We start from the raw sequence: 11469 nt of genomic DNA on the forward strand, positions 1-11469 counted from the left end.
ACAGAAATCGTTCCTCAGATGAATGTTGAATGTCTGAGAAGCATTTAAAAGCTAAAACTACAGCAACCAAAACAGAAACCTCATACTGTTCTCTCAGGTTTCCAAACTCATGCTGGCTCTTCTAGAACCAATTTTTAGTAGACAAAGAACTGCCATGGGGAAATGGGATTGGAGGCTCTCTCTCTTATTGTGACAAAAGAGAATGAAAAGGGAGAAGGGCTTTCAAGCTGAGAGACATCACATGCAAAGAAACACATACAGAGTCCCGAGGATTCGCCTCATGTTTATGGAAGACAGACATCAACTCTATTATTATCAGGTAAAAATTGAATAAAGGAAATTATGAATGTGTAGGATTACCTTTTATTTGTTGGTGAATACATTTGATCCTAAGATAAGGTTGAGTATTCAGAACTTCTTGCCTGGGATTACACACACACACACACACACACAGAGAGAGAGAGAGAGAGAGAGAGAGAGAGAGAGAGAGAGAGAGAGAGAGAGAGAGAGAGAGAGAAAGTGAGAGAGAGACAGAGAGACAGAGAGAGTAGGGAGAGGAAAGAGAGACAGAGAGACAGACAGAAAAAGACACTTGTTAAAAAGTCTTCAGAAATACATGAAAGAAGTTTTATAGTAAAATTTTTTATTTTTATTTATTTTTTTATGTGTGGTATCTTCTTCAGGTTTTGCAAGTTTGTAGACCTTAAATTCAGTTATTTAGGTAAGATGTTTATCACCAGATTCTGTGTTTGGCACAACTTTTTTTAGAGGTAATATCCTTAATTCAAAAAGGATGTACAAAGAAATTAAGCCAAGCACACACATAACTGAAAAAGCTATGAAGAACACACTCCAATTAAAAGGAGATAAAGGCACAGGAGATGGCTTACTATGCATAGGAACTTGTCTACTTGGCACAGGAGCTGGTCTACTAGGCACAGGAGGTGGTCTACTTGGCACAGGATCTGGTTTACTAGGCACAGGAGCTGGTCTACTTGGCACAGGAGCTGGTTTACTAGGCACAGGAGCTGGTCTACTTGGCACAGGGGCTGGTTTACTAGGCACAGGAGCTGGTGTACTTGGCACAGGAGCTGGTCTACTAATCACAGGAAGTGGTCTGCAAGGCACAGGAGCTGGTCCAGTAGGCAGAGGAGCTGGCCCACTATGCACAGGAGCTGGTCCACTGTCTATACTACCTCCATTGCCACGTTGTCGACAGTCTGGGGGTTCCCATGTGACATCACAATGGCAGTGGTGTTTATTGTTGCAGAGTCCATGCATATGGCAAAAGGTTTTTGAACAGTTACTTGACAGAATCGACTGGTGGACACACTTTCTGTCAATACATAAATGCTGTGGAGCACAAGCTGTGCCATCGTTCACTGCTCCAATGTCATCTATGGTTATCCCAAAATGATAGTCTATAGTCCAGCAGGTGATATTACTGAAGTGAGTGGAATGCAACGTTTCATGGTTTCTCCTTTGGGGAAGTTCTGTCACATTCTCACACTGAATTCGCCCACAGAGTACATCAGCGAGTTCACATACTCTGTATTTATAGGTATCCATACCACAGTTACCAAAACGGTCACCCAGTGTGTTTATTTCCATGTAGCAAATTCCACTTGCACTTTGACTTCCTTTGCCAAAAATCTTCCGACACTGTTCATCATGTTGACGACACTCCTTCTTATAGCAATAACCACACAAGCAAGGGCTTCCGTCTTCTTTATACACATCTGCTGGACACTCAGCTGAAGTTCCATTGCACCACTCTGGAAGGTCACACTCATTTTTCTCTTTTCTGCACATGGTGCCTGTTTGAAGAAACTGGCAATCTTGGCAACAAAGCCCAGAAGCACATTGAGCACCAGGTTTGAGAACACAGTCCTCGCTACAGCATGGATCTGTTGAACAGGATTCAGAGCTCCCACAATCACACTGCTCTCCTTCCTCAACCAAGTTATTCCCACACTTGGTCAGGTTTGTTGTTACTAGTGTTTCTGGGGTATCGTATAAGCATGTTCTTAGATAAAGGTTTGAATACAGATAATTATAACTACAGTTGCTGAATCTGGGGTAATCTGTTTTATAGGCATACATTAAGCATTTGTTTCGTCTCCCACAATAACAATCCTTTTTATCATGATACAAACCCAAGTTATGACCCATCTCATGTGCTGTAACGATTGCGACATCTAACACTTTATCAAACATATAAGTGTTAAGTCCACAGTTATTAATGTTACAAATGGTACCTATACTAGCTATCCCTAAAGTTCTACCATAATTATGTCTGACCACAAGGTGTATGATATCATATCTAATTTCTTTCCCAATTGCGGCTCGCTTCCAATTGCAGAAATCAGTTAGGACAGTATCCTCGTGTTTTTCTACATTGATAAGATTTCTTTGGCTCCACACTTCAAGTTTGGTTAAAACCACGTACAAACCTACTCGAAGATAAAAACCATTTATTAAGTTGACCATTTCCAACATATCTTGAATACAAACTGTGTTATTGTTATTTCTATGAACATATAGTTTATAGTCTATTACTACAAAATAGTCAATAAACCTGTGGTGGGTCCACCAATAAAAAAATGGGATCCTTTGCAAAAGTGTTGAGGCATCTCTTTCTTGAAGCTTCATTTGCCGTGCTATTTCCTCTTCAGTTAACCCGCATCTCATGGGAATTGATTCTGACTCCTCACTGTCCATTTTGTAAGCCAGATGTTCAAATGTTGAAGTTGAGCTCTTGGGCATGATCTCATAAGTTGTGCCATTTATCTCTAGTATGCCTTGCAAACTCCCAAAACAGGTGTTAACGATGACCAGGGATTCTGGGTCTTCATCCACATAGCCATGGTAGTAGCAGTCATTCTGCACAAAAGGCTGTTCTTCAAGGAGATCACCTTGGTCACTATAAGTGAGTAATAAGAAGTTTCTGGATATCAAGTATTTCTTGGGTTTCATAGTGATTATGTGTCTCTGTCCCTCAATGTGCAGGCTATAGGACAGCCAACCTGGGCTAATATTGTTTCTGCCAGTGACCTTCACCCTCAAGGGTATCACTACTTCTGGAAGGCTACTGTACTTAGCATGTCCAGTTGGTGACCATGCAGAGAGAAAGAACATCTTCCACAGGCAGAACTTAAGGAACATGTTTCTTTCACGGACCAGGGCCTTATCCACAGTCACTATATCCTATTAGAGACAAAGGAGGGGCTTGACAAATTCTTGCTCTCCCAGTCCTCACTGTGTCTGTTGCAGGCAGCACTGGTCTTTAATGGTATGTCTTCTGACAGAGTTGAGTCATCAGAGCAGCAGGGCTGAAAGAAACAGGTAAATAAGGGCAAACATAGCAATTGGTAAATCATGGTCAATGTAAGTTTGATGATATAACTGCAGAGTGTTGGGCCCCATTTAGTGCCTGGTTTCAGCCTTGTGGACAAACCTGAGCCTGGCTAGAATTTCTGTGGCCCTTTGGGAGACCCTAAGCCTGGATAGATTTATGATACCTATTTCAGTCAATTCTTTATTCAGGTGACTCAGCAAGACCTGTTTGGACCTGCCTCTGCTCCTTCATTGCTAATGTAGAGCTTTGCCATTGTCCCTGTCACTCACTCCATACTCTCTGTTACCCTTCCCTGCTTCCTATGTCATCTCAGTCCACCAAAAATCCCCCTCCCTAACTTCTGACTTTACATATGTGTGGGGCTGAAGCAATAAAGTTGAGCTCTTGCTTCAACAAGACTCCTGGCCCTGTGTGTTTCTTTTGGGACATTGACACTCACCATTTTTCTCAGTCTGAGACACCCAGTAGGACTGGTTACATTCTCCTCTTGCCTGGACCTGTTGGCAAGTAGCTGATGGGCTGGTGCCCAAGTGAGGAACTTCTATCCCCTCTTCTTGATGCAAGAATACTGATCTGCCAGTCTGTCTGCAGGTGAGTGTACTCCCATAAATTATGGGACAGTTCTAGTCTAACTCTTGTATCCTTCTCCCAATCCTCCAACTAATCCATTCCATGCTCCTCCTCCTTCTGTGCCCTCTGTTACTTTGCTTATTCCATAGGGGGCCCTAACTCAAGAGAAACCACTCACCTCTACCCAGTTAACCTTAACTCTGTGGGTACTCCCTACTCCCTACCATTGTAGTTCTGAAGAGTTGCTCTCCACACCAGTAGAAAACAAGGAAAAGGCCAAGGAGCCTCCTTCTTCTGAAGAGGCATCTGAATCAATAGTGAAACCAAGATGTAGTCCTTGTGGGCCATCACCCAAGGAACCTCTTTATCCCTCTTTGGACCCCTTTGGCAATGGCCCTTAACTAACCTCCAAGCAGGCTATAAAACTGGCCTCCCTTGACCCTTCAAACAAACCTTCTCAGAGTCCCTCTGCACCTTACAATAGGGAGGGGCTTGGCACCTCCAGTACACAACCAGCCTTCACCCAGTGAATGTCAACCCTGGCAGTAATCAGTGAGCAGCCTGGTACCCTTGGGAACCCCAAGATCTTAACAAACTCAGAAGGCAGTGACTGAGGATGGGCCAAACTCCCTCTGGGCCGAGACTCTTTCTGAGGGCCTGGCCTGCCAGGCATGTGTTGCTCGAGATAGAAGGAGTTGGTTAAGGCAGTCCTCACTGGGCCTATGTTTCTTAACTTTCTGGCATATTTTATTGAGGAATGCGGCCCTGGTGGAAAGGAACCAGAATGCCCAAGTAGCCATACAATTCACCACTGGGATGCTCTCTGGTGCATTTGACCAATACTCCACAGGTGCCCAACAGGCAGCTATTATGACCTCCTACCAGGGTCAGATCAGAGCCATTGGCCTTGCTGCCTGGAGGAAACTTGAGAAGGGCCCACTGTGTCCCCCACAGCAGGGATTAATCAGAAACCTACTGAGGACATTACCTCTTTCATTAACAGAGTTCAAAAGAGCATGCAAAGGAAATTTCCCAGGGTGACCTTTCATTCCACTTTGTTGGCTCTCTGGTCTGTAATGGAATGAATGCTGACCACAAACTTGCCTGTGTAAGGTTATGCAACTAGACTATTGACAGGTGGATCATGACCAGTAGAGACGTAGGCTCCTCCTCCTTTCAGACTAGGGCCCTGACCACTGCTCTAAAGGAGGCCCAAAAGGAACATATGCCTGTTCTTGTTAAAGCCCTCCAACAGACCTTTGTCAACAGTGAATGGACCTGTTTGGGGTGTGGTAAGGATGGCCATTTTAGAGTGCCCTAATTTGACAAAAGCTGTCTCACATCCTACAAACTGTTCACCAAGTACCCCTTGTCCCAGAATCAAGGAGAGCTTTCACTGGGCTAGGAACTGTAAATGTAAATGTGTTCTCAATGGCCTGACTTTAAACACCACAGGGGGGTTAACCTCAGCCCCATTAAATAAGGGGAAGCCTCCAATTAGTGCTAACTTGTCTGTGCCTCTTGTCCCAGGGCTCTGCCCTAAGATGACTCTTGCTAAGTGGGGAAAACTTTCAGAATCCTCAAAGAAGGAAGTCTCCTACTCTTGGAAGTTTGTTCCTGGTTCACTTTTTACTGGGCATGAGGGGCAATCAACCTCATGGGAGACCACCTCCTGGCTTCCCTGGAAGGGACCATGATGGCTATGACCCTGAGGTGAGCCCCATTGTGGTTGCTGGCTTTACTGCTAACCTTTTAGGCAAAGTCATCTTTGGAAAGACAGAGGCCTTTATGACTACTGATCACAAAAGCCACTATTTATTATCTGTTAGATATTAAAAAACTTGAACGGTCTTTTAAACAGCGAAAGATAGTGAGAAGTTTGCCTTTTTTATTTCTTTTGTTAATTTTGGTGGGCCTGATTCTAGGTTCAAGTGGATGTTTCTTCCCAAGACATGGCCAATAGCCCCCCTTATCACCATGTTTCAATTTTATATGCTTAATAAAGTTCCATCCTTTTTAGATGATTCCAATATTTTATTTTACATTTATATGAATGATATTATTTTGGGTGCTCCTAGGTTTTTGGGCCTTCAGGCGCTTATTAATCATTTTCTCTCCATTCTTATGTGTAATAATTTTTGGGTTGCTCCTGAAAAGGTTCAAAAGGTGCCACCATTTAAGATCCTGGGCTGTATGTTGTCCTTGGATGCTGTGTCCCCTGTTAAACCTCAACTTCAAATTCAATATTCCTGTATGTTCCCACAGTTACAAAATCTTTTGGGAGAAATTAATGGAAAGAGGTCTTGGCTCTCCATTGTCACAGAAGATCTAACACCATTAATTGACCTCTTTAAGGCAATTGACCTCTTCCCCCCTACAGTGCTGACATCTGAACATATCCAGCTGTTGAATAAGATTCAACAGCTCATTGATTCAGCCACCCTTAAACGATATGATGCCAACCTCCCCCTTATTATATATATATTTTCCTGGAGAAATGTTGTGCATACAATACTTGGTCAAGAGAGTAAACTGGTCCATTGGATCCAACTTTCAGTGGGAGGGAGCCTCATGTTTCTATGGCTAGCCAGCTGGCCGATTAAGTTGTTAAGGAGAGAGATCTTTCCATTAGGCTCTTTGGGACAAAGCCATCTGCCCTTGTTACTCCATTTAAGAACACAGATTTTCTTTGGTTACAGAGAAACAATAGCCAGGTTGCTCTGGCCCTAGAGGCTTTGCTGGAGAGATTGATGGCCACTTTGGATCATATAAGTGCATGAGTTCCTTTTCCAGACTTGAATGGAAGCCCCATCTCAGACATTTTCTTTCTAGTCCCAACCCAAATTATCCCACTGTCTTTACTGATGGTGAGCACCTGGGGTCCTCCATTGTTGTTTCCCACCCTTCCTAATCAGACAAAGGTGGTCCATCGTCTATAAAGTCAGACTTCCAAAACATTGTGGGCTTTGACCAATTTAAAGAATCTTTTGCAGTGGTTATGGTGTTAGATATGATTTCCGAATTTGTAAATTTGTTATCTGACAGTCTCTATGTAGTAAACCTACTGCCTAATTTGATAGAGGCCTATATTAGGCTTGATTCTAAACCCATCACCCCCTAAAGATTCAGGCACATACCCTACTAAAGCAAAGACAATATCCCATTTTTCCTCTAACACCCTCGTGGTCCTCAAGACCTCCCAGGGTTCCTATCTGCTGGAAACTGCCTGGCAAATAAACTTGCTTTGGGCTTACAATGCCATACTGTTGCTGAGGTGACTCAGTTCCACTCATTAACTCATGTCAACTGGAGGGACCTAAGACATAAATACACTGAGATCCACATAAAAGACCTAAAAATGATCATCTGTACCTGTAGGTCTTGTTAGCCATTCTTACAGGTACCTTCCCTCCAGGCCATAGGGAGCAATACTCACGGGGGTCTGCCCTAATAATCTTTGGCAACTCAATGTTACTCACTATTCCCCATTGGAAAGCTAAAATATGTATTTGTGACTGTTGATACCTTCTATCATGCATACTAGGCATCAGCCAATGCTGGAGAAAAATTTAAACATGTTAGTAGCTGTATGTTTCAATATTTTGACATTCTCAGACTTCCAGATCAAATCAAAACAGACAATGGCCCATGGTTTACAAACATACCTTTTTCAGATTTTCTCCATACTTGGAAGATCTCCCACACTATGGCCATCCCTCACAACCTGAGATGACAGGCAATTGTCAAAAGACAAAACTAAGCCTTAAAGTCTCAGTTATAACAAAAGGGGGGGGGTCTTTACCCGACATGATCAGCTAAAAAAGGCATTATTTACTTCAATTTTTTAAAATTTTTCAAAAGAAAATTCTCAGTTGTATCTGTTTCAAAGACATTGGACTTCTACCATTGCTTATAGCTTGATATGAGCCAGATGGAGGGACCCACTGATGGGAGCCTAAAGAGGACCATATCTGCTTCTGATAGCGGGGAGGGGATTCAGCTGCATATTTTCCCAAAGTGAAAAAAGACCAAACTGGAAAATGGCCAGAGATATAAAATATATGCCTCAACAAGGGGAGGCTGACAATGACATTTCTAGGAAGCCCACCTTCCCTAAGAACCCCACCTATGCTTCTTCTGCAGGAGACCAAGATGATCAAGACAATGACACTGTGCTGACATGGATGCTGCTTCCTGTCTTGACTGAGGGAGGACTTGGGGACCCATGAGGAACATGAGAGATCTTTAAAACTGAGTTGGGTGGACCCTGTTACTGTAAAGGAGACAACTAGAGCTCCAAGACAAACTGTTGTGGACTGAATTTTATGGTCTATTACCCCCTTCCTATTTCCTCCCCTTCCTTGGCCTCTTCCGTCTCCTCCTTCTTATCTTGAATGTTTGGTCATGTGTGCTCAGTAAAGTTATTCAATTTATCCATGAGAGGATAGAGGCAGTCTGGCTTCACCAAGTTCACATCCATTACCAAAAACATGCCTGTTCTGAGAACAAGACAGGTTCTACATATCCCTCTGCCTATGAGTACCCCTTCTCAGCTCTCCACCTGACAAATAACAGGTAAAATCTCAGATGTGCTGAGACAACCCAAGACAGGTCATAGAGTGGCCCCCTCCTCCCAACCCCCTTGAGCCAGAGAGGCACATGGTATCCAGAGATAGTTAAGATCATCATGTGGGGGATAACCTAAGCCAGGAGTCATGTAACTTGCTCATTACAAAAACAAACGGGGGGGGGGGGGGTTGGAGATGTTGAACCTTATTACAGCCCTGGTTTGGGCCTTGTGATCAAACCTGTGCCAGGCTCAAGTTTTGAGACTTATTTTAGTCACCTCCATATCCAGGTGACTAAGCAAGACCTGTTTGGCCCTGTCTCCGCCCCTCTGTTGCTAATGTAAAGCTTTGTCATTGGCTCTCAGTCAACCCATACACTCAGTCACCCTTTCCCACTTCCTACTTCATCTCATCCCACCATAAATCCCCTCCCTATGATCTGATTTTATGTAAGCAGGATGGTAAAGCAATAAATTAAGTTCCTGCTTCAACAAGCCTCCTGACCTGGTTTGTTTCTTTTGGGCTGGTCTACACATCACCATTCCACGCAGCCCTGGAGAGACATGTTGGGACTGCTCTTCTCTAGGCTGGACTGGCCAGTAAGGAGCATGGGTTAAAATCAATTAGTGTTTTTTCCAAGATGTTTCAACAATGGGCTTCCATTTCCTTAAATGTTGTAGTATACACATCTGTAAATATATTTGTAAATCACTCCCAGTTAATAAAACAAGAAAAAGATTTAGTAAATTGCCCTTATTTCCACCTTCTTTCTGAATGTTCCAGTTTTCCATCTTTCCTCAACAGTAACTGTAGATTTCCTTAGCTACACATTAAGGTTATCATTGCTTTCAAATACCTAGTTGTAACCCTCCTCTACAACTTTGTTGCTTACTGAGGACATTGACCTGTTTTTTTCTGTCCTTGACATATCATTACTGAGGGTGTCAGAAGCCTCTCTCAGGCTAAAAATTATTCTCAATTTTTTTCATATGTTTGTTTTAATATTGTTGCATGTGAGTCTGTATAATAGCGTTAAGATAAAACCCTCTGTGCATGTTGATACATGTGTACAGGTGAGTTCATCCTGACTGGTGAATCTATAGAAGCTATATATCTCATTTGCATGATTATTTGTAATGTTTAGCATTTCATTTATTTATTTATTTATGTATATAAGAATATATATGTGTGTATATACATATGTAAACGTGTATATATGTGTCTGAGTAAATATGTGTTTGTGTGCTTGTGTCTGTGTTTAGAGAAGCCTATTATATGTTTTGTATCTCATTCCCAGGCCATCATTCCCCTTAGTTCTCAGCACTGAGGTAGTCACTGGCATGCTGCTCTCTAAAGAAGGATGAGTGGCTCACCAGCAAGCCTTAGACATCTGCATGTTTCTGCCTTCTCATGGTTGGCATTGCAAGCACAGACAAGTAACAAAGCATTTACATAGGTTTCAGGGATTCTTTGTCATGTCTGGCTGCTTTTGCAACATTTATTTTACCAATTGAGTTTTCTCTCTCCAATCTGATAGTGTCCTACTATTTTGAAAAAATAATTTCTAGGCAGTGGTCACAGATGCCTTTTTAATCCCAGCACTTGGGAGGCAGAGGCAGGCAGATTTCTGAGCTTGAGGCCAACTCAGTCTACAGAGTGAATTCCAGGACACCTAGGGCTATACAGAGAAACCCTGTCTTGAAAAAAGGAAAAAGGAAAAAGGAAAAAGGAAAAAGGAAAAAGGAAAAAGAAAAAAGGAAAAATGAAAAGGGAAAAAAAGACAAAAAATTAATCTTGTTGATACACTAACATGTACAGTGCTAAAAGTGTATATAAAAAACAGTAAAAAGACATTTGGTGACATTATAATGAAATACTACTGATTAAAACTCTGAAATGCTGATAACTATCCAAAAATACTTTGGTTTAGATTTGATAATTATTATAGAAAGTATATTTCTAGTGTAAAGAAAAGAATTATTTATTAACAAGGCAGCATTTTTGGCATTGTAGCAAAAACCGTATGTCAAAATTAATGACTCAAACCATAGTAATAGATAGGTTAAAACAAAACTTAAAAAGTTGTTGAACAAGCTCAGTCATTCATTACTGCACACAATGATGTTAACATCCATAACTCTACATAAAACTTACATTTTTTATCCATAATTTGGTACAACTATTACAACCTAGATATAATTTTGGCTCTTAGATATCAGATTTTACATTACCTTTATCTCTCACAACTTCATCAAATTTTTTTATAACTAGCTATTTGCCACCCAAGATCTCTAATAATTTATGATGTAGTGAATTAAACTAAAACTTTAAATTCAAAAGGAAGTGGAAATATCTAAAGAAAATAAATGCCATCCCCAAATACAAACAATTGGCAAAAAATTGAAATTTCTATATGCTCACCTACTAATTATTTGTGCTCATAATCTTTACTGAATATTCTAAAGGCTTACCATCAGATGAGGTGATGCCCATGTTCTTTTGCGATTGTCTTGCTCACAAAACATTTGTACATCTTATCTCAGGAACAAAGGATGTTGTTTGAGGATGCATAAGAGAATATAAATTCCTCACTTGTCTCTCATGGAGTAAGTTCTAGCTTCATGTGCCTAGCAACAGGAGCCTCTCCGTTTTAGAACCTGACAACCCATGAGATTCTTCCCAATGGTTCCTTCCTCAACTCCACCATCCAAAGTTATTTGATTTCTTCTTTCATGTCAGTAAGTTTAACTTCTTTCTCCTCATATGCTATACTCCAGTGTCTCCATTGTGAGGAAATCTCATTTCCAAACTTATATTTTTCCTCATATACTGTAAAACCATGAAAAACCTCTATTTTGTTCATACTATAACCACTGCTCCATTTTATTTAGTATTGACCACAGAAAGGAATACTCAAAGCTCTTCAAATTATGGAAAATAACTCCACATCTTTTAAAGTATATATTTTTAATT

At 41.4% G+C, this 11469-nt stretch overlaps 1 protein-coding gene across 1 annotated transcript; it reads right to left on the reverse strand.

Annotated features, from left to right (window-relative positions):
• Positions 1–663: 663 nt before the first annotated feature.
• On the reverse strand, positions 664–11140 carry LOC117721916 (disintegrin and metalloproteinase domain-containing protein 26A-like). The gene is made up of 2 exons (XM_034520791.2): positions 10968–11140; positions 664–3332 (listed from the first exon to the last, which is right to left on the reverse strand). Exon 2 carries the CDS (start codon positions 3163–3165, stop codon positions 718–720), a length of 2448 nt encoding a protein of 815 aa, XP_034376682.1. The 5' UTR covers positions 3166–3332; positions 10968–11140; the 3' UTR covers positions 664–717.
• Positions 11141–11469: the final 329 nt, after the last annotated feature.

This window comes from Arvicanthis niloticus, chromosome 16 (assembly GCF_011762505.2).
Source record: "Arvicanthis niloticus isolate mArvNil1 chromosome 16, mArvNil1.pat.X, whole genome shotgun sequence".
In the NCBI taxonomy this organism is placed as follows: domain Eukaryota; kingdom Metazoa; phylum Chordata; class Mammalia; order Rodentia; family Muridae; genus Arvicanthis; species Arvicanthis niloticus.